At 46.2% G+C, this 23,426-nt stretch overlaps 1 protein-coding gene across 4 annotated transcripts in view; it reads right to left on the bottom strand.

Moving 5' to 3' along the window:
- Positions 1–4,099: 4,099 nt before the first annotated feature.
- The window catches only part of musk (muscle, skeletal, receptor tyrosine kinase), a 93,957-nt gene continuing 74,630 nt past the window's right edge, over positions 4,100–23,426 (bottom strand). Inside the window, exons 13-18 of one of the 4 annotated variants that reach the window (XM_045224985.1) lie at positions 22,113–22,272; positions 19,268–19,454; positions 16,867–17,061; positions 8,799–8,947; positions 7,415–7,611; positions 4,100–5,460 (exon numbers count right to left, since the gene is read on the bottom strand). In XM_045224985.1, the coding sequence (XP_045080920.1) occupies positions 4,978–5,460; positions 7,415–7,611; positions 8,799–8,947; positions 16,867–17,061; positions 19,268–19,454; positions 22,113–22,272 (1,371 nt within the window). In that variant the 3' untranslated portion in view covers positions 4,100–4,977. The remainder of the gene's footprint in view (positions 5,461–7,414; positions 7,612–8,798; positions 8,948–16,866; positions 17,062–19,267; positions 19,455–22,112; positions 22,273–23,426) is intronic. The other 3 variants (XM_045224987.1, XM_045224986.1, XM_045224988.1) reach the window with 3 other exon arrangements.

The raw sequence follows: 23,426 nt of genomic DNA, 5'->3' as shown, positions 1-23,426 counted from the left end.
TAGAGTCTGGTCCTCCGAGTGGCGCAGCGGTCTAAGACACTGCATCACAGTGCTTGAGGCGTCACTACAGCCCCGGGTTAGATCCCAGGCTGTGTTACAGCTGGCCGTGACCGGAGACCAATGAGGTGGCGCACAATTGGCCCAGCGTCGTCCGGGTTGGGGGAGCGTTTGGCTGGCCGGGATGTCCTTGTCCCATGGCGCTGTTGCGACTCCTTGTGGCGGGCCGGGCGCATGCACGCTGACACGGTCGCCAGTTGTTTGGTGTTTCCTCCGATACATTGGTGCGGCTGGCTTCCGGGATAAGCGAACAGTGTGTCATGGCAGGGTCGTGTTTCGGAGAATGCAATGGTCTCGACCTTCGCCTCTCCCGAGTCCGTACGGGAGTTGCAGCGATGGGACAAGACTGTAACAGTCCGTTAATCTCCTTCTCTACTACTCTCACCTCATCCCTCCTGATCAGCCCTTTAATCTCTCACCTCATCCCTCCTGATCAGCCCTTTAATCTCCTTCTCTACTACTCTCACCTCATCCCTCCTGATCAGCCCTTTAATCTCTCACCTCATCCCTCCTGATCAGTCCTTTAAACTCTCACCTCATCCCTCCTGATCTGCTCTTTAACTCTCACCTCATCCCTCCTGATCAGCCCTTTAAACTCTCACCTCATCCCTCCTGATCAGTCCTTTAAACTCTCACCTCATCCCTCCTGATCAGCCCTTTAAACTCTCACCTCATCCCTCCTGATCAGCCCTTTAAACTCTCACCTCATCCCTCCTGATCAGCCCTTTAATCTCCTTCTCTACTACTCTCACCTCATCCCTCCTGATCAGCCCTTTAATCTCTCACCTCATCCCTCCTGATCAGTCCTTTAAACTCTCACCTCATCCCTCCTGATCTGCCCTTTAACTCTCACCTCATCCCTCCTGATCAGCCCTTTAAACTCTCACCTCATCCCTCCTGATCAGTCCTTTAAACTCTCACCTCATCCCTCCTGATCAGCCCTTTAAGCTCTCACCTCATCCCTCCTGATCAGCCCTTTAAACTCTCACCTCATCCCTCCTGATCAGCCCTTTAAACTCTCACCTCATTCCTCCTGATAAGCCCTTTAATCTCCTTCTGTACTACTCTCACCTCATCCCTCCTGATCAGCCCTTTAAACTCTCACCTCATCCCTCCTGATCAGCCCTTTAATCTCCTTCTGTACTACTCTCACCTCATCCCTCCTGATCAGCCCTTTAAACTCTCACCTCGTCCCTCCTGATCAGTCCTTTAAACTCTCACCTCATCCCTCCTGATCAGTCCTTTAAACTCTCACCTCATCCCTCCTGATCAGTCCTTTAAACTCTCACCTCATCCCTCCTGATCAGCCCTTTAAACTCTCACCTCATCCCTCCTGATCAGCTCTTTAAACTCTCACCTCATCCCTCCTGATCAGCCCTTTAATCTCCTTCTCTACTACTCTCACCTCATCCCTCCTGATCAGCCCTTTAAACTCTCACCTCATCCCTCCTGATCAGCCCTTTAAACTCTCACCTCATCCCTCTTGATCAGCCCTTTAAACTCTCACATCATCCCTCCTGATCAGCCCTTTAAATTCTCACCTCATCCCTCCTGATCAGCCCTTTAAACTCTCACCTCATCCCTCCTGATCAGCCCTTTAAACTCTCACCTCATCCCTCCTGATCAGCCCTTTAAACTCTCACCTCATCTCTCCTGATCAGCCCTTTAAACTCTCACCTCATCCCTCCTGATCAGCCCTTTAAACTCACCTCATCCCTCCTGATCAGCCCTTTAAACTCTCACCTCATCCCTCCTGATCAGTCCTTTAAGCGCTCACCTCATCCCTCCTGATCAGTCCTTTAAACTCTCACCTCATCCCTCCTGATCAGTCCTTTAAACTCTCACCTCATCCCTCCTGATCAGTCCTTTAAACTCTCACCTCATCCCTCCTGATCAGTCCTTTAAACTCTCACCTCATCCCTCCTGATCAGTCCTTTAAACTCTCACCTCATCCCTCCTGATCAGTCCTTTAAACTCTCACCTCATCCCTCCTGATCAGTCCTTTAAGCTCTCACCTCATCCCTCCTGATCAGTCCTTTAAACTCTCACCTCATCCCTCCTGATCAGTCCTTTAAACTCTCACCTCATCCCTCCTGATCAGTCCTTTAAACTCTCACCTCATCCCTCTGATCAGCCCTTTAAGCTCTCACCTCATCCCTATAACCGGTTTCAAAAGCCTTCTTCTTCCTGTTCAGTGCCTCCTTGATTTATTTTGTGACCATGGCTTATTATTTGCATAGCATTTCACAGTTTTGCTTGACACCACATTGTCAGTACAGAAGTTAACATAGTCTGTTATACATTCAGAAAGACCATTAAGATCCTCCTCCCAATCGTCTATGAATAGATTCCAATCGGTGCCTTCAAAGCAGGTCTTTAGTGCCTCTCCAGCTTCGGGTGTCCATTCGTGAATCACCGCCTGAGTGACGCGTTGCCTCTGGACCAGTGGACAGTATTCTGGTATAAGTTGGATGAGGTTGTGGTCAGACTGTCCCAGCAGAGGCAGAGCAGTTGAGCAGTAGGCATCATTCACATTGACATAGAGAAGGTCGATGGTCTTGTCCATACGAGTTGGAACTTTAACATACTGTTTGAAGGTAGGAAGTGTCGCGGACAGCAAACAGTGGTTGAAATCTCCAGAAATAACAACAGCCGACTCGGGTGATCGATTGCGTAGGCCTGTGGTGACTTTGTGGATAGTGTCTGAGGCCAGTTTAGCGTTTGCGGACATCAGGATGTAGACAACAATCACTATCACGGTAGAGAACTCCCTAGGTAATAGTAGGGTTGGCAGCCCACTGCTAATACCTCCACATGAGGGGAACAAACCATCACCTTAACGGTGACATGGTTAATGTGGCACCATTGATAGTTCACAGACAGACACCTCCCCCTACTTTTCCCCAAAAGATCCAAGCACCTGTCAGCTCTGATGATCGTGAAACCATCCAGCTCCACATGGGAATCAGGTATGATCCGTTAGCCAGGTTTCCGTGAAGCTTACCAGACTTGATTGCTGATGTAATCTCATATATGAAGTTGTTGCCGATAGTTCCTCCGTCTTGTTTACAAGCGTTTTGTGATAAGGTCTTATTTTCTCTCCTCTTGTTTCCTAGTCGACACCTCCCTGTGTCCCCTTTTCCTTTTCCTAGGGGGGGAGAAGAGTGGGGGAGGGTAGAGGGGACAAGAGTGTGGGAGGGTAGGGGAGAGAAGAGTGTGGGAGGGTAGGGGAGAGAAGAGTGGGGGAGGGTAGGGGGGAGAAGAGTGGGGGAGGGTAGGAGGGAGAAGAGTGGGGGAGGGGAGGGGGAGAAGAGTGTGGGAGGGTAGGGGGGATAAGAGTGGGGGAGGGTAGGGGGGCGAAGAGTGGGGGAGGGTAGGGGGAGAAGAGTGGGGGAGGGTAGGGGGGAGAAGAGTGGGGGAGGGTAGGGGGGAGAAGAGTGGGGGAGTGTATTTTGCAAACTGACAAAATGATTAGAGAAACATTTATGTTGGTTTGTGTGGTGGAGGTGGTGAATCCCTTTGTGTTGGTTTGTCTGGTGGAGGTGGTGAATCCCTTTATGTTGGTTTGTGTGGTGGAGGTGGTGAATCCCTTTGTGTTGGTTTGTCTGGTGGAGGTGGTGAATCCCTTTGTGTTGGTTTGTCTGGTGGAGGTGGTGAATCCCTTTGTGTTGGTTTGGTAAACTCTTGTATTGTGTCCACATGTTATACATTCACTTCAGAGGAAGAGCACATCCTGTAACAATTATGTGCCTAAGACTTTCTATTCTAAACCCTTATTGTGGTGGAACAGTGCCATCTATCTTACAAAACCTGTACCAAACATGTTGACCTATACAACAATGATTTACTAGCCAAATCACACCTTTTTCCCTATTCGGTGCACTATGTAGAAATAGCGTGCCAGTTCGGACACACCCAGTCTCAGAGATAAGGGTTCCTTCTACTGTTAGTGAAGGGTGCAGTAGATGGGCTAAGGATAAATGTATGGTCACTGTTCAGAGAAAACAATCAGGAAGGAACCACACTTCTGACAAAGGTCACAAGGTGTTTAAAACATTTTACTTAATTGATCATATAAATCAATGTTGTGCTGATGATCACACAAGTTTAATTTGACTTTAAATAATAACGAAATTGACACTTCTCACAAACCAATATCCAACTCAACAACCACAACCAACACAACACCCAACAAATCTCCAGAAATTGACATTAGGATTCAAACGAGCTTATTAGAAGAGATTTGTTGAAATGCATTTCAAGCTGACCGTCATTAATCTAGAATAACCACTACCCAGTCAACACTCTCCCAAAGAAAGCTGTGCTCAAGTCTATAAGAATCATTGTATCTAAACATGCTACGTTGATAAAGTATACAAGATTTAAAAAAGGACCAATAGTCCAGCATAATGAGAATGCCCAAAAGTGGAATAGCAGTTTGTCTAAAAACAACCAAAAACTTTACAGTGAATATGTGTCTGCTGGAATATGCTGAGCGTATTTGATGACATATTGGCAGTGTATGTTTAAATGATGTAGTAGCTAAATACTGAATGAGTTGACTGTACTAACTGTAGATTCACTCTCTCTAACCTCTGTAATCTGCCTCTAAAAAGACACTTCTAGTCAGCTTTGAGCTCACAGACGTTGCAGATGAATGAATATTCCCCTGGCTGGCTTTACAATAGAAACATTCAAGTTTATATAGAGTATTGGCATTGAGTTCCATGTGGATTAACACCTTCTCTGTTCTGCTGCAGCTCTGTCTCTGTTCCATGTGGATTAACACCTTCTCAGTTCTGCTGCAGCTCTGTCTCTTGTTCCATGTGGATTAACACCTTCTCTGTTCTGCTGCAGCTCTGTCTCTTGTTCCATGTGGATTAACACCTTCTCTGTTCTGCTGCAGCTCTGTCTGTTGTTCTATGTGGCCGGTGTCAGCGTCTGCTCGTGAATGCGTTCCAGGATACGGTGGATACTACTGAAGCTGGGTCTGTCTGTTGGGTGACCGCTCCAACACAGTCTCATCAGATTGAACAGCTCTACAGGACAGTTCTCAGGGCAGGCCAAGATGTGGCCGTCTCTAACGTAGTAGATGACCTCCTCATGGGCCATGCCGTAGTACGGCTGCATGCCGTGGGAGAAGATCTCCCAGAGAACGACCCCGTACGCCCACACGTCCGACTCCGTCGTGTAGCGGTTGTAGAAGATGGACTCTGGGGGCATCCAGCGTATGGGGATAGCATCGTTCTCATTGGCCTTGTAGTAGTCAGCAGAGTAGATGTTTCTGGATAAACCGAAGTCGGCGATCTTCACCACCATCTCCTCTCCTACGAGGCAGTTCCGGGTGGCCAGGTCGCGGTGGACGAACTTGCGTTCTGACAGGTACGCCATGCCCGCCGCCACCTGGCGAAGAGGATGGGAAACGAAGAGTTGGCTTGTTAGCATTAGCCGTCATTAAAATATACAACTGTGCATGCCCAGCTAGTGTTAGCTTAGTGAATCTTATTTTCCTATGGGACATGCTAAAAGAACCCTGTCTTAGTAATAAGTGTTTTTGTTGGTCATCTAGTATAAGCATTCTGGCTAAGTTTGACATGTTTTTCTGGGAAATGCTAACAGTTCCCTGTTTTTAGCCTCACACTGTCTGTTAGCATGGCGGCTAAGTGTGTCATGTTTTTCTATGGGAAATGCTAACACTATTAACATTTGTATTGTCTGAATTGTAATGTTGTATTAAAGAAAAAATGTAATATATACAGTACCAGTCAAAAGGTTGGACACCTGCTCATTCAGGGTTTTTTCTTTATTTTTACTATTTTCTGCATTGTAGAATAATAGTGAAGACATCAAAACTATGAAATAACACATATGGCATCATGTAGTAACCAAAAAAGTGTTAAACAAATCAAAATATATTTTATATTTGAGATTCTTCAAATAGCCACCCTTTGCCTTGATGACAGCTTTGCACACTCTTGGCATTCTCTCAACTAGCTTCATGAGGAAGGCTTTTCCAACAGTCTTGAAGGAGTTCCCACATATGCTGAGCACTTGATGGCTGCTTTTCCTTCGCTCTGCGGTCCAACTCATCCCAAACCATCTCAATTGGGTTGAGTTTGGGTGATTGTGGAGACCAGGTCATCTGATGCAGCACTCCATCACTCTCCTTCTTGGTCAAATAGCCTTACAAAGCCTGGAGGTGTGTTGGGTCATTGTGCTGTTGAAAAACAAATGAGAGTCCCACTAAGCGCAAAGCAGATGGGATGGCGTATGACTGCAGAATCCTGTGGTAGCCATGCTGGTTAAGTGTGCCTTGAATTCTAAATAAATCACAGACAGTGTCCCCAGCAAAGCACCCCCACACCATCACACCACCTCCTCCATGTTTCACGGTGGGAACCACACATGCGGAGATCATCCATTCACCTACTTTGTGTCTCACAAAGACACAGCAGTTGGAACTAAAAATCTCAAATCTGGACTCATCAGACCAAAGGACAGATTTCCACCAGTCTAATGTCCATTGCTCGTGTTTCTTGGCCCAAGCAGGTCTCTTCTTATTATTGGTGTCCTTTAGTAGTGGTTTCTTTGCAGCAATTCGACCATGAAGGCCTGATTCACGCAGTCTCCTCTGAACAGTTGATGTTGAGATGTGTCTGTGTCTTGAACTCTGTGAAGCATTTATTTGGGCTATAATTTCTGAGGCTGGTAACTCTAATGAACTTATCCTCTGCAGCAGAGGTAACTCTGGGTCTTCCTTTCCTGTGGCGGTCCTCATGAGAGCCAGTTTCATCATAGCACTTGATGGTTTTTGTGACTGCACTTGAAGAAACTTTTCTGGATTGATTGACCTTCATGTCTGAAAGTAATGATGGACTGTCGTTTCTCTTTGCTTATTTGAGCTGTTCTTGCCATAATATGGACTTGGTTTTTTACCAAATAGGGCTATCTTCTGTATACCCCCCTACCTTGTCACAACACAACTGATTGGCTCAAACGCATTAGGAAGGAAAGAAATTTCACAAATTAACTTTTAACAAGGCACAGCTGTTAATTGAAATGCATTCCAGGTGACTACCTCATGAAGCTAGTTGAGAGAATGCCAAGAGTGTGTAAAGCTGTCATCAAGGCAAAGGGTGGCTAGTTTGAAGAATCTCAAATATAAAATATATTTTGATTTGTTTAACATTCTTTTGGTTACTACATGATTCCATATGTGTTATTTCATAGTTTTGATGTCTTCACTATTATTCTACAATGTAGAAAATAGTAAAAAAATAAAGAAAAACCCTTGAATGAGTAGGTGTGTCCAAACTTTTGACTGGTACTGTATATATATATTAACGTTTCGTTGCACCTGCTTGGATATGAACAGCTGTTCTTCGCAGCACAGTGGCCCCAACTCCAGTTCGGAGGAGAAGCTGCGTCCTGATTGGCTGGCCTGGCTCAGGCTGCGCTGCTGGGTGGGGCTACGGCGACGCAGGTACTCGTTCAGGTCTCCGTAAGACATGTACTCAAACATCAGACACATGGGCTTCCCCACCGCACACACACCTGGAGGAGAGGACATGCACACACACACACACACACACACACACACACACACACACACACACACACACACACACACACACACACACACACAATGTTATTAATAATATAATAAGCCATTTAGCAGACGCTTTTATCCAAAGAGACTTACAGTCATGTGTGCATACATTTTTACGTATGGGTGGTCCCGGGGATCGAACCCACTACCTTGGCGTTACAAGCGCCATGCTCTACCAGCTGAGCTACAGAGGACCACGCTAGTGTCGAGCTGGTAAGCCTAATTGCATACAAACCAAATACTTTATATTCCGGATAGAATGGCTTCTGTCCTTTCTGATGTAAACATAGTGTGTGACCAGAATAACTACAGTGTCACTGCGACTATTACATTATTCTGGTAACACTGGGTTCTGGGGACCGGGATGTCATGCATAGTTTGTCCCTGTCCTACAGCATACACACAGGGTCAGTAGTAGTCCATCAGAACATCCTATCATCCTATCATCCTATCATCAGTAGTAGTCCATCAGAACATCCTATCATCAGTAGTAGTCCATCAGAACATCCTATCATCAGTAGTAGTATATCAGAACATCCTATCATCAGTAGTAGTCCATCAGAACATCCTATCATCAGTAGTAGTCCATCAGAACATCCTATCATCAGTAGTAGTCCATCAGAACATCCTATCATCAGTAGTAGTCCATCAGAACATCCTATCATCAGTAGTAGTCCATCAGAACATCCTATCATCAGTAGTAGTATATCAGAACATCCTATCATCAGTAGTAGTATATCAGAACATCCTATCATCAGTAGTAGTCCATCAGAACATCCTATACATTTTACATTTACATTTTAGTCATTTAGCAGACGCTCTTATCCAGAGCGACTTACAGGAGCAATTAGGGTTAAGTGCCTATCATCAGTAGTAGTATATCAGAACATCCTATCAAACTAACTAACTCACCTAGCAGTCTGTCTATGTTGGGGTGGTCAAACTAACTAACTCACCCAGCAGCCTGACTATGTTGGGGTGGTCAAACTAAGTAACTCACCTAGCAGCCTGACTATGTTGGGGTGGTCAAACTAACTAACTCACCTAACAGCCTGACTATGTTGGGGTGGTCAAACTAACTAACTCACCTAGCAGCCTGACTATGTTGGGGTGGTCAAACTAACTAACTCACCTAGCAGCCTGACTATGTTGGGGTGGTCAAACTCAGCCATGAGAGCGGCTTCTCTCTGGAAGTCGTTCTGCATGTCGGCAGATGCTTCTTCCTTCAGCATCTTCACTGCTACCATGGTGAAGGGCTTCATGGGCTGGAGACCTGGGGCTCTGAAGAATAGAACACAATAATAACAGATATACAAAGTAATCACCTCACATAGACCCTAAACCTAACCCATCACTGTTACATGGTGAAGGACTCCTAAACCATCACTGTTACATGGTGAAGGGCTCCTAAACCTAACCCATCACTGTTACATGGTGAAGGACTCCTAAACCATCACTGTTACATGGTGAAGGACTCCTAAACCTAACCCATCACTGTTACATGGTGAAGGACTCCTAAACCTAACCCATCACTGTTACATGGTGAAGGACTCCTAACCCATCACTGTTACATGGTGAAGGACTCCTAACCCATCACTGTTACATGGTGAAGGACTCCTAAACCATCACTGTTACATGGTGAAGGACTCCTAAACCATCACTGTTACATGGTGAAGGACTCCTAAACCATCACTGTTACATGGTGAAGGACTCCTAACCCATCACTGTTACATGGTGAAGGACTCCTAAACCATCACTGTTACATGGTGAAGGACTCCTAAACCATCACTGTTACATGGTGAAGGACTCCTAAACCATCACTGTTACATGGTGAAGGACTCCTAAACCATCACTGTTACATGGTGAAGGACTCCTAAACCTAACCCATCACTGTTACATGGTGAAGGACTCCTAAACCTAACCCATCACTGTTACATGGTGAAGGGCTCGTGATGCTCTGGATGTCTGGGATTCTGAAACACCCGGGTGCTGACCTGTCAACCATCCGTTTTAACTGTGGGACCAGGCTGCCATGATGGCGTCTGGGGTGCTGACCTGGGATCCAGTAGCATGGTTTAACATGGGAGTCAGCCTACTCAGCCTGCCATGTGTGCGTGTGTCCAGTTGACCCGTAATGGCAGCCATTCAGGGTGCTAGGCCATGGACATCCAGTTGACCCGTAATGGCAGCCATTCAGGGTGCTAGGCCATGGACATCCAGTTGACCCGTAATGGCAGCCATTCAGGGTGCTAGGCCATGGACATCCAGTTGACCCGTAATGGCAGCCATTCAGGGTGCTAGGCCATGGACATCCAGTTGACCCGTAATGGCAGCCATTCAGGGTGCTAGGCCATGGACATCCAGTTGACCCGTAATGGCAGCCATTCAGGGTGCTAGGCCATGGACATCCAGTTGACCCGTAATGGCAGCCATTCAGGGTGCTAGGCCATGGACATCCAGTTGACCCGTAATGGCAGCCATTCAGGGTGCTAGGCCATGGACATCCAGTTGACCCGTAATGGCAGGCATTCAGGGTGCTAGGCCATGGACATCCAGTTATAATATTATAATAATATGCCATTTAGCAGACGCTTTTATCCAAAGCGACTTACAGTCATGCGTGCATACATTTTTTTTGTGTATGGGTGGTCCCGGGGATCGAACCCACTACCCTGGCGTTACAAGCGCCGTGTCTACCAGCTGAGCTACAGAGGACCACAGTTGACCCGTAATGGCAGCCATTCAGGGTGCTAGGCCATGGACATCCAGTTGACCCGTAATGGCAGCCATTCAGGGTGCTAGGCCATGGACATCCAGTTGACCCGTAATGGCAGCCATTCAGGGTGCTAGGCCATGGACATCCAGTTGACCCGTAATGGCAGCCATTCAGGGTGCTAGGCCATGGACATCCAGTTGACCCGTAATGGCAGCCATTCAGGGTGCTAGGCCATGGACATCCAGTTGACCCGTAATGGCAGCCATTCAGGGTGCTAGGCCATGGACATCCAGTTGACCCGTAATGGCAGCCATTCAGGGTGCTAGGCCATGGACATCCAGTTGACCCGTAATGGCAGGCATTCAGGGTGCTAGGCCATGGACATCCAGTTATAATATTATAATAATATGCCATTTAGCAGACGCTTTTATCCAAAGCGACTTACAGTCATGCGTGCATACATTTTTTTTGTGTATGGGTGGTCCCGGGGATCGAACCCACTACCCTGGCGTTACAAGCGCCGTGTCTACCAGCTGAGCTACAGAGGACCACAGTTGACCCGTAATGGCAGCCATTCAGGGTGCTAGGCCATGGACATCCAGTTGACCCGTAATGGCAGCCATTCAGGGTGCTAGGCCATGGACATCCAGTTGACCCGTAATGGCAGCCATTCAGGGTGCTAGGCCATGGACATCCAGTTGACCCGTAATGGCAGCCATTCAGGGTGCTAGGCCATGGACATCCAGTTGACCCGTAATGGCAGCCATTCAGGGTGCTAGGCCATGGACATCCAGTTGACCCGTAATGGCAGCCATTCAGGGTGCTAGGCCATGGACATCCAGTTGACCCGTAATGGCAGCCATTCAGGGTGCTAGGCCATGGACATTAGCTAGGCCTTAGTTAGTCATCATGCCATTTCATTTCAGCCCCATTTCCTCTGTGTTCCTGGATACAGTAAACAGCTCTCTCTCTCTCTGACCGTGTCCCAAATGGCACCCATAGGACTCTGGTCAAAAGCAGTGCCCTATATCAATAGGTTGTCATTTGGGACACACAATCTCCCCTTTTGAAGGGGTTACACATAGCTGTTTTACCAGTCTCTCTCTGCTGACAGTCTCTGCTGACCCACTGAGGAGGCTAAAGGGTGGGAAGCATCATATCAGTCTCTCTCTGCTGACAGTCTCTGCTGACCCACTGAGGAGGCTAAAGGGTGGGAAGCATCATATCAGACTCATGATCTGATGCAGCTGATATCCAGTCCCATTCCCTAACTGCTCTATTTTGGGCTTGGCTAGGGGAGGGGAAGGGGGTGTCATCATGAGGGTGTGAGGGGCTTTATATATGTATTTATACATCTGTCCCACGCTACGCTAGGCTAGCTGTTGGCTAGCTGTTGGCTAGCTGTTGTTCCCAGGAGTCTCCATGTACAGGAGGAATGATATATGCTGCCCTGGGGATTATATGAGATATGTAGCTACACTCTTGGAAAGAAGGGTGCTATCTAGAACCAAAAAGGGTTCTTCAGCTGTCCCCATAGGAAAACCCTTTTGAAGAACCATTTTTGGTTCCAGTTATAACCATTTTGGGTTCCCAAATATCTCAGGAAAACTTTCAGGGAACCATAGTAAAACGTTCTCAGAACCTCCCTCCCTGCAACCTAACAATGAACGTTCCCAGAACAGGCAAAATGTTCACTTCCTTTCTCAGAACGTTAAAAAAAACTTTACGTTTTACCAGTCAGGAAAGCTATGGCTTCGTTCCCTGAACCAATGGTAAACCAAAAACTTTAGTTCCCACAACTTCCAAGGAACCAAATGTGCTAGCTGGGTAGATTACATTACATGTACCAAGATGAACAACAGATGGTCCCCCCCAAAAAATCTAAACAAAGTTTGTTCTGAAGTGTCTGTCCTATATCGGAGAGATAAAAGAAAGATCAGGAAACATTTAAGTTTTGTACATGTATTTAACCTCTTCTTTTAGGCACTAAACTATCTCCATTCTCCATATATACAGTACTTCCATTCACTTTTTAAACTGGTACCCGGCTACCTTCAGACTAGTCTTGTGAGGCTTGTGGGCATACTAGAGCAAAACAACCGCAGATGCGGAAGGGCGATATCGGAGGATGAGGTGGATTGAGACGCAGCCCATGCAAACACAGATATCTCTAGCTTAAACTGACACATTTTGATGGTGATTTTTGTATTATGTTAAATAGATTTTCACCGAGCTGCAGAAATTGTAGGAGAAGTCTTAAAAACACGGCTAGCTTATTTTGGGCATTTCTTTCTTTTTTTACTCCAAGCACAGATAGGACACATGGAAATTAATTTCCTTAGGCATTGATCATGAAAACACATGCATTTTGTATTGTGACACATCATCGGTCTTCTGTTGTCTATCCATGGAATTAGTCCACAGAGCCACCAGGATGGAGATGGCATGACATATTCACCAGGATGGAGCTAGCATGACATATTCACCAGGATGGAGATGGCATGACATATTCACCAGGATGGAGCTAGCATGACATATTCACCAGGATGGAGCTGGCATGACATATTCACCAGGATGGAGATGGCATGACATATTCACCAGGATGGAGCTAGCATGACATATTCACCAGGATGGAGCTGGCATGACATATTCACCAGGATGGAGATGGCATGACATATTCACCAGGATGGAGATGGCATGACATATTCACCAGGATGGAGATGGCATGACATATTCACCAGGATGGAGCTGGCATGACATATTCACCAGGATGGAGCTAGCATGACATATTCACCAGGATGGAGCTAGCATGACATATTCACCAGGATGGAGCTAGCATGACATATTCACCAGGATGGAGATGGCATGACATATTCACCAGGATGGAGCTAGCATGACATATTCACCAGGATGGAGCTAGCATGACATATTCACCAGGATGGAGCTGGCATGACATATTCACCAGGATGGAGATGGCATGACATATTCACCAGGATGGAGCTAGCATGACATATTCACCAGGATGGAGATGGCATGACATATTCACCAGGATGGAGATGGCATGACATATTCACCAGGATGGAGCTAGCATGACATATTCACCAGGATGGAAATGGCATGACATATTCACCAGGATGGAGCTGGCATGACATATTCACCAGGATGGAGATGGCATGACATATTCACCAGGATGGAGCTAGCATGACATATTCACCAGGATGGAGCTGGCATGACATATTCACCAGGATGGAGATGGCATGACATATTCACCAGGATGGAGCTAGCATGACATATTCACCAGGATGGAGATGGCATGACATATTCACCAGGATGGAGATGGCATGACATATTCACCAGGATGGAGCTAGCATGACATATTCACCAGGATGGAAATGGCATGACATATTCACCAGGTTGGAGCTGGCATGACATATTCACCAGGATGGAGATGGCATGACATATTCACCAGGATGGAGATGGCATGACATATTCACCAGGATGGAGATGGCATGACATATTCACCAGGATGGAGATGGCATGACATATTCACCAGGATGGAGCTGGCATGACATATTCACCAGGATGGAGCTAGCATGACATATTCACCAGGATGGAGCTAGCATGACATATTCACCAGGATGGAGATGGCATGACATATTCACCAGGATGGAGCTAGCATGACATATTCACCAGGATGGAGCTAGCATGACATATTCACCAGGATGGAGCTAGCATGACATATTCACCAGGATGGAGATGGCATGACATATTCACCAGGATGGAGCTAGCATGACATATTCACCAGGATGGAGCTAGCATGACATATTCACCAGGATGGAGCTAGCATGACATATTCACCAGGATGGAGATGGCATGACATATTCACCAGGATGGAGCTAGCATGACATATTCACCAGGATGGAGCTAGCATGACATATTCACCAGGATGGAGATGGCATGACATATTCACCAGGATGGAGATGGCATGACATATTCACCAGGATGGAGATGGCATGACATATTCACCAGGATGGAGCTAGCATGACATATTCACCAGGATGGAGCTAGCATGACATATTCACCAGGATGGAGCTAGCATGACATATTCACCAGGATGGAGCTGGCATGACATATTCACCAGGATGGAGCTAGCATGACATATTCACCAGGATGGAGATGGCATGACATATTCACCAGGATGGAGCTAGCATGACATATTCACCAGGATGGAGCTAGCATGACATATTCACCAGGATGGAGATGGCATGACATATTCACCAGGATGGAGATGGCATGACATATTCACCAGGATGGAACTGGCATGACATATTCACCAGGATGGAGATGGCAGTACATATTCACCAGGATGGAGATGGCATGACATATTCACCAGGATGGAGCTGGCATGACATTTTCACCAGGATGGAGCTAGCATGACATGTTCACCAGGATGGAGATGGCATGACATATTCACCAGGATGGAGATGGCATGACATATTCACCAGGATGGAGCTAGCATGACATATTCACCAGGATGGAGCTAGCATGACATATTCACCAGGATGGAGATGGCATGACATATTCACCAGGATGGAGCTGGCATGACATATTCACCAGGATGGAGCTGGCATGACATATTCACCAGGATGGAGCTGGCATGACATATTCACCAGGATGGAGATGGCATGACATATTCACCAGGATGGAGATGGCATGACATATTCACCAGGATGGAGATGGCATGACATATTCACCAGGATGGAGCTAGCATGACATGTTCACCAGGATGGAGATGGCATGACATATTCACCAGGATGGAGATGGCATGACATATTCACCAGGATGGAGCTGGCTTGACATATTCACCAGGATGGAGCTAGCATGACATATTCACCAGGATGGAGCTAGCATGACATATTCACCAGGATTGAGATGGCATGACATATTCACCAGGATGGAGCTAGCATGACATATTCACCAGGATGGAGCTAGCATGACATATTCACCAGGATGGAGCTGGCATGACATATTCACCAGGATGGAGATGGCATGACATATTCACCAGGATGTAGATGGCATGACATGTTCACCAGGATGGAGCTAGCATGACATATTCACCAGGATGGAGCTGGCATGACATATTCACCAGGATGGAGATGGCATGACATGTTCACCAGGATGGAGCTAGCATGACATATTCACCAGGATGGAGATGGCATGACATATTCACCAGGATGGAGATGGCATGACATGTTCACCAGGATGGAGCTAGCATGACATATTCACCAGGATGGAGCTGGCATGACATATTCACCAGGATGGAGATGGCATGACATGTTCACCAGGATGGAGCTAGCATGACATATTCACCAGGATGGAGCTGGCATGACATATTCACCAGGATGGAGATGGCATGACATATTCACCAGGATGGAGCTAGCATGACATATTCACCAGGATGGAGATGGCATGACATGTTCACCAGGATGGAGCTGGCATGACATATTCACCAGGATGGAGATGGCAGGACATATTCACCAGGATGGAGATGGCAGGACATGTTTTGTTATGCATACAAAGCAGTCTATTCAAACAGACCCCATTTCAAAGGAAACAGGCACTCATTTAGATCAGGTGTGGCCAGTTAGTGGGCTCGGCCAAAACACCTGAACACACTTAACAAGATAGAGGATTGAGAGTTTTGTTGAGGCTGAGAACGGAATGTATATGTTTTAAAATAACATTCTTAGAACATTCTCTGAACATTACTAAAGTTTTCTTGTGGTTTTTCTGGGAAAGTTTTCTTAACATTCTCGGAACAATTTGAGAACTTGACAGAGAGTCAACACACAGAGAGTCAACACACAAAGAGAGTCAACACACAAAGAGAGTCAACACACAAAGAGAGTCAACACACAAAGAGAGTCAACACACAGAGAGTCAACACACAGAGAGTCAACACACACAGAGAGTCAACACACAGACAGTCAACACACAAAGAGAGTCAACACACAAAGAGAGTCAACACACAAAGACAGTCAACACACATAGTCAACACACAAAGAGAGTCAACACAGAAAGAGAGTCAACAGACAGAGAGTCAACACACAGAGAGTCAACTGACAGAGAGTGAACAAACAGAGTCAACAGGAAGTCAACAGAGATAGAGTCACCAGACCGAGAGTCACCAGAGATAGAGTCACCAGACCCAGAGTCACCAGAGATAGAGTCACCAGACCGAGAGTCACCAGAGATAGAGTCACCAGACCCAGAGTCACCAGAGATAGAGTCACCAGACCCAGAGTCAACAGACGAGAGTCAACAGATCGAGAGACAGTCAGAGTCAACAGACGAGAGTCAACAGATCGAGAGACAGTCAGAGTCAACAGACGAGAGTCAACAGATCGAGAGACAGTCAGAGTCAACAGAGACTCAGAGAATTGCTTGGTACATGTAATACAATATAATCTAATGAGAGTCTCACCTGGCCTGGAAGACTCGTCCAAAGGCCCCCTCTCCGATGTCCCTGACGTACTCAATGTTGTTCCTGGGATACTCCAGAGCCAGCAGCTTGGAGTTAAGCAGTAAGGGCAGGCGCTGGTACATGGGGTTGGGGTGGAGGCGGTCCAGCAGCAGACTCTCAGAGGGTAAGGCAGTCAGGGTGGGGGTCTCCATGGCTCTGAGAGAGAGAGAGAGAGAAGAGAGAGAGAGAAGAGAGAGAGAGAGAGAGAGAGAGAGAGAGAGAGAGAGAGAGAGAGAGAGAGAGAGAGAGCGAGAGTGAGAGAGAGAGAGAGAGAGAGAGAGAGAGAGAGAGAGGGAGAGAGAGAGAGAGAGAGGGGAGAAGAGAGAGAGAGTGAGAGAGAGAGAGAGAGAGAGAGAGAGAGAGACAGAGAGAGAGAGAGAGAGAGAGAGAAGAGAGAGAGAGAGAGGTAGATTGTTATAGTGACTGCGTCCCAAATTACACTTTTATTCTCTTTATAGTGCAATACTACTGACCAGGACCCATAGGCCTCTGGTCTAAAGTAGTGCACTATATAGGGAATAGGGTGTCATTCTCTGGTCTAAAGTAGTGCACTATATAGGGAATAGGGTGTCATTCTCTGGTCTAAAGTAGTGCACTATATAGGGAATAGGGTGCCATTCTCTGGTCTAAAGTAGTGCACTATATAGGGAATAGGGTGCCATTCTCTGGTCTAAAGTAGTGCACTATATAGGGAATAGGGTGCCATTTGGGCCAATCCCAGTGTCCACTCTGACCAATATTCTCCCATGTTTGACAACACCATATACAGTCAGTCATTATTATTGATAAAGATTAGGGGGAAACAGTATAAATTAAATATTTCAAATACTGAGAGATATTACAAATACTGAGAGATATTACAAATACTGAGAGATATTACAAATACTGAGAGATATTATAAATACTGAGCGATATTATAAATACTGAGCGATATTGCGCGCTCAAAAAAATTGGGAAATTATATTTTCTATATTAATACAGTTGTTCAGAGAAATATATTTTGTTTAACAAGTATTAAATACATTCTGAAAAAGATGGGGGTCAAAATTGTTACCCCTGTTTTCAATACACCCTCTCCTTCGTCTGCTCTTATGGACTGCCCTCTTCAATTCAAACCACAGGTTTTCTATGGGTTTCAAGTCCAGGGACTAAGATGGCGAATTTTTTATTTTGTTGTCAACGGCATCATGAACTTTACTAATTACCAGGATATGGTTGCCTCTGCCAGAAGGCTGAAACTTGGCTGCAAGTGGATTTTCCAGCAAGACAATAACCCCAAGCGCTAATACAAATCCTCACAAAAATGGTTAATTAACCACAAAATCAACATTTTGCAATGGCCATCTCAGTCTCCAGGCTTGAACCCCATTGAAAACCTGTGGTTTGAATTGAAGAGCAGATGAACGATATCAAGCATCTGGAAAGATTCTGCATGGAGGAATGGTCTAAGATCCCTCCCAATGTGTTCTCATGTCTCATAAAACATTTTAGAAAAAGCCCCCTGAAGCTAGGACAGCAGAGTCCCTGCCCATCATCCAAAAACATCTGAAACCCTACCTCTTTAAACAGTATCTTAAATAATCCTCCACCCCCCCCCCCACCAAAAAAAAATGTTCTTACTATGCCTGTGATATGTGGTTGTCCCACCTAGCTATCTTAAGATGAATGCACTAACTGTAAGTCTCTCTGGATAAGAGCGTCTGCTAAATGACTCAAACGTAAAAAAGCTCAGTGCCATTATCCTCCTCACAAGGGGAGTGTTCTGGAGGATTGGAAACAGGGTTATAATAATTTTGACCCATATCTTTTAGAGTTTCTTTATTTTATAATTTATTAAACTAAATATCTTCTCTCAGCAATTTTTGGTCACTGGCCTACACACAATCAAAGTGGAATTATGTTTTTTTCGAAAGGTTTGCAAATAGATAAAGAATGTAAAGCTGAAATGCCTTCAGTCAATAAGTATTCAACCCCTTTGTTATGGCAAGCCTAAATAAGTTCAGGAGTGAAAATGTGCTTAATTAACCTCTTAAGGATTGGACACGTTTTTTCTAATTTTCGCCTAAAATGACATACCCAAATCTAACTGCCTGTAGCTCAGGACCTGAAGCAAGGATATGCATATTCTTGATACCATTTGAAAGGAAACACTTTTGAAGTTTGTAATCAATTCAATGTAATCAAGTTAGAATTCAGGCTGTAACAACAAAATGTGGAATAAGTCAAGGGGTATGAAGATGTTCTAAAGGCACTGAATTGCTAACTGTATTGCTAACTGTATTGCTAACTGTATTGCTAACTGTATTACCAACTATTAAAAAAATGTCTGCAAAATGTCTGCTACTACATTGGCTGACATCACCCAGCGTACGTCTTGTGGTTCTTCCACATCTTCCTCCTCCTCTTGCACATGATGATGATGGTGAGGAAGGCTATGGCTGCGAAGGCTGCTAGCAGACAGATGATGATCGTAGAGTAGGCTGGAGAGACGGAGGGAGGGAGGAGGGGAGGAGTCTGGCGAGGGAACGTTGACTCCGTCTTCACTACTACTGAGGGGACAGAGAGTCAACAGTCTTCACTACTACTGAGGGGACAGAGAGTCAACAGTCTACACTACTACTGAGGGGACAGAGAGTCAACAGTCTACACTACTACTGAGGGGACAGAGAGTCAACAGTCTACACTACTACTGAGGGGACAGAGTCAACAGTCTACACTACTACTGAGGGGACAGAGAGTCAACAGTCTTCACTACTACTGAGGGGACAGAGAGTCAACAGTCTACACTACTACTGAGGGGACAGAGAGTCAACAGTCTACACTACTACTGAGGGGACAGAGAGTCAACAGTCTACACTACTACTGAGGGGACAGAGAGTCAACAGTCTACACTACTACTGAGGGGACAGATAGTCAACAGCCTTCACTACTACTGAGGGGACAGAGAGTCAACAGTCTACACTACTACTGAGGGGACAGAGAGTCAACAGTCTTCACTACTACTGAGGGGACAGAGAGTCAACAGTCTTCACTACTACTGAGGGGACAGAGAGTCAACAGTCTTCACTACTACTGAGGGGACAGAGCGTCAACAGTCTACACTACTACTGAGGGGACAGAGCGTCAACAGTCTACACTACTACTGAGGGGACAGAGAGTCAACAGTCTACACTACTACTGAGGGGACAGAGAGTCAACAGTCTACACTACTACTGAGGGGACAGAGAGTCAACAGTCTACACTACTACTGAGGGGACAGAGAGTCAACAGTCTTCACTACTACTGAGGGGACAGAGAGTCAACAGTCTACACTACTACTGAGGGGACAGAGAGTCAACAGTCTACACTACTACTGAGGGGACAGAGAGTCAACAGTCTTCACTACTACTGAGGGGACAGAGAGTCAACAGTCTTCACTACTACTGAGGGGACAGAGAGTCAACAGTCTTCACTACTACTGAGGGGACAGAGCGTCAACAGTCTACACTACTACTGAGGGGACAGAGCGTCAACAGTCTACACTACTACTGAGGGGACAGAGAGTCAACAGTCTACACTACTACTGAGGGGACAGAGAGTCAACAGTCTACACTACTACTGAGGGGATAGAGAGTCAACAGTCTACACTACTACTGAGGGGACAGAGAGTCAACAGTCTTCACTACTACTGAGGGGACAGAGAGTCAACAGTCTTCACTACTACTGAGGGGACAGAGCGTCAACAGTCTTCACTACTACTGAGGGGACAGAGAGTCAACAGTCTTCACTACTACTGAGGGGACAGAGCGTCAACAGTCTACACTACTACTGAGGGGACAGAGCGTCAACAGTCTACACTACTACTGAGGGGACAGAGAGTCAACAGTCTACACTACTACTGAGGGGACAGAGAGTCAACAGTCTACACTACTACTGAGGGGACAGAGAGTCAACAGTCTACACTGCTACTGAGGGGACAGAGAGTCAACAGTCTTCACTACTACTGAGGGGACAGAGAGTCAACAGTCTTCACTACTACTGAGGGGACAGAGCGTCAACAGTCTTCACTACTACTGAGGGGACAGAGAGTCAACAGTCTACACTACTACTGAGGGGACAGAGAGTCAACAGTCTTCACTACTACTGAGGGGACAGAGAGTCAACAGTCTACACTACTACTGAGGGGACAGAGAGTCAACAGTCTTCACTACTACTGAGGGGACAGAGAGTCAACAGTCTTCACTACTACTGAGGGGACAGAGAGTCAACAGTCTACACTACTACTGAGGGGACAGAGAGTCAACAGTCTACACTACTACTGAGGGGACAGAGAGTCAACAGTCTTCACTACTACTGAGGGGACAGAGAGTCAACAGTCTTCACTACTACTGAGGGGACAGAGAGTCAACAGTCTACACTACTACTGAGGGGACAGAGAGTCAACAGTCTACACTATTACTGAGGGGACAGAGAGTCAACAGTCTTCACTACTACTTAGGGGACAGAGCGTCAACAGTCTACACTACTACTGAGGGGACAGAGAGTCAACAGTCTACACTACTACTGAGGGGACAGAGAGTCAACAGTCTTCACTACTACTGAGGGGACAGAGTCAACAGTCTACACTACTACTGAGGGGACAGAGAGTCAACAGTCTACACTACTACTGAGGGGACAGCGCGTCAATAGTCTACACTACTACTGAGGGGACAGAGAGTCAACAGCCTTCACTACTACTGAGGGGACAGAGAGTCAACAGCCTTCACTACTACTGAGGGGACAGAGAGTCAAGAGTGTCAACACAAGGTGGATCTTACCTCAATTAGTAGCTCAATAATTGCCCTGTTTCTCATGACCTGAACAGGAAGAACCCATTGTCCCTAGCCATGCACTATAGCTAGGGCCCACATTGGGAGGCATATTTGGGAAGGCTGCAATATTCCTACACTCTTAGAAAAAAGGATTCAAAAAGGGTTATTCGGCTGTCCCCATAGGATAACCCTTTTTGATTCGAGGCAGAACCCTTTTTAGATCCAGATAGAACTCTGTTCGGTTCCACGTAGAACCGTCTGGGGAAATGGTTCTACATGGAACCCAATAGGGTTCCACCTGGAACCAAAAGGGTTTTTACCTGGAACCAAAAATGGTTATTCAAAGGGTTCTCCTATGGGGACAGCCGAAGAACCCTTTTAGGTTCTAGATAGCACTTTTTTTTTCTAAGAGTGTACCTTCTCCACATTTGGGAACGTTGCAGTACTCCCAGCGGATGTTGGGGTTGGTTGTGTAACACCAGGGCTTCTCACTCTCTCCTCCGGGGTTTCGGCACGAGCTCTGTGCATTCCTCAGCTCTGAGATCACATCCACACTGAGATGGTGCAGGTGGGGACCCTAAGATACAAGGGGAAAAGAGAGAGAGAGAGTTTAGTTTAGGAGGATCCCCATTAACTACAGCACATGCAGCAGCTACTCTTCCTGGGGTCCACATAACACGTACAACTACATGACAAAGTATAGCACAGTCATAGACAACAACATAAGATACATTTAACACAAAGAGAGTTATACAGCGCATTCGGAAAGTATTCAGACCCCTTGACTTTTTCCACATTTTGTTACATTACAGCCTTATTCTAAAATTGATTAAATTGTTTTTTTCCCCTCCCTCATCAATCTACACACAATACCACATAATGACGAAGCAAAAACAGGTTTGTAGATTTGTTTGCAAATGTATTAAAAATAAAAAACTGAAATATTACATTTACATAAGTATTCAGACCCTTTACTCAGTACTTTGTTGAAGCACCTTTGGCATCGATTACAGCCTCAAGTCTTCTTGGGTATGACGCTACAAGCTTGGCACACCTGTATTTGAGGAGTTTCTCCCATTCTTCTCTGCAGATCCTCTCACGCTCTGTCAGGTTGGATGGGAGAGTCGCTGCACAGCTATTTTCAGGTCTCTCCAGAGATGTTAGATTGGGTTCAAGTCCGGGATCTGGCTGGGCCACTCAAGGACATTCAGAGACTTGTCCCGAAGCCACTCCTGCGTTGTCTTGACTGTGTGGTTAGGGTTGTGGTCCTGTTGGAAGGTGAACCTTCACCCCAGTCTGAGGTCCTGAGCGCTCTGGAGCAGGTTTTCATCAAGGATCTCTCTGTACTTTGCTCTGTTCATCTTTCCCTCGATCCTGACTAGTCTCCCAGCCCCTGCTGCTGAAAGACATCCCCACAGCATGATGCTGCCACCACCATGCTTCACCGTAGGGATGGTGCCAGGTTTCCTCCAGACGTGACGCTTGGTATTCAGGCCAAAGAGTTCAATCTTGGTTTCATCACACCAGAGAATCTTGTTTCTCATGGCCTGGGAGTCCTTTAGGTGCCTTTTGGCAAACTCCAAGCGGGCTGTCATGTGCCTTTTACTGAGGAGTGGCTTCCGTCTGGCCACTCTACCATAAAGGCCTGATTGGTGGATTTCTGCAGAGATGGTTGTCCTTCTGGAAGGTTCTCCCATCTCCACAGAGGAACTCTGGAGCTCGGTCAGAGTG

This window comes from Coregonus clupeaformis, chromosome 15 (assembly GCF_020615455.1).
Source record: "Coregonus clupeaformis isolate EN_2021a chromosome 15, ASM2061545v1, whole genome shotgun sequence".
NCBI lineage: Eukaryota > Metazoa > Chordata > Actinopteri > Salmoniformes > Salmonidae > Coregonus > Coregonus clupeaformis.
The sequence above is the reverse complement of the archived record's forward strand: the minus strand, read 5'-3'. Positions and strand labels throughout refer to the sequence as shown.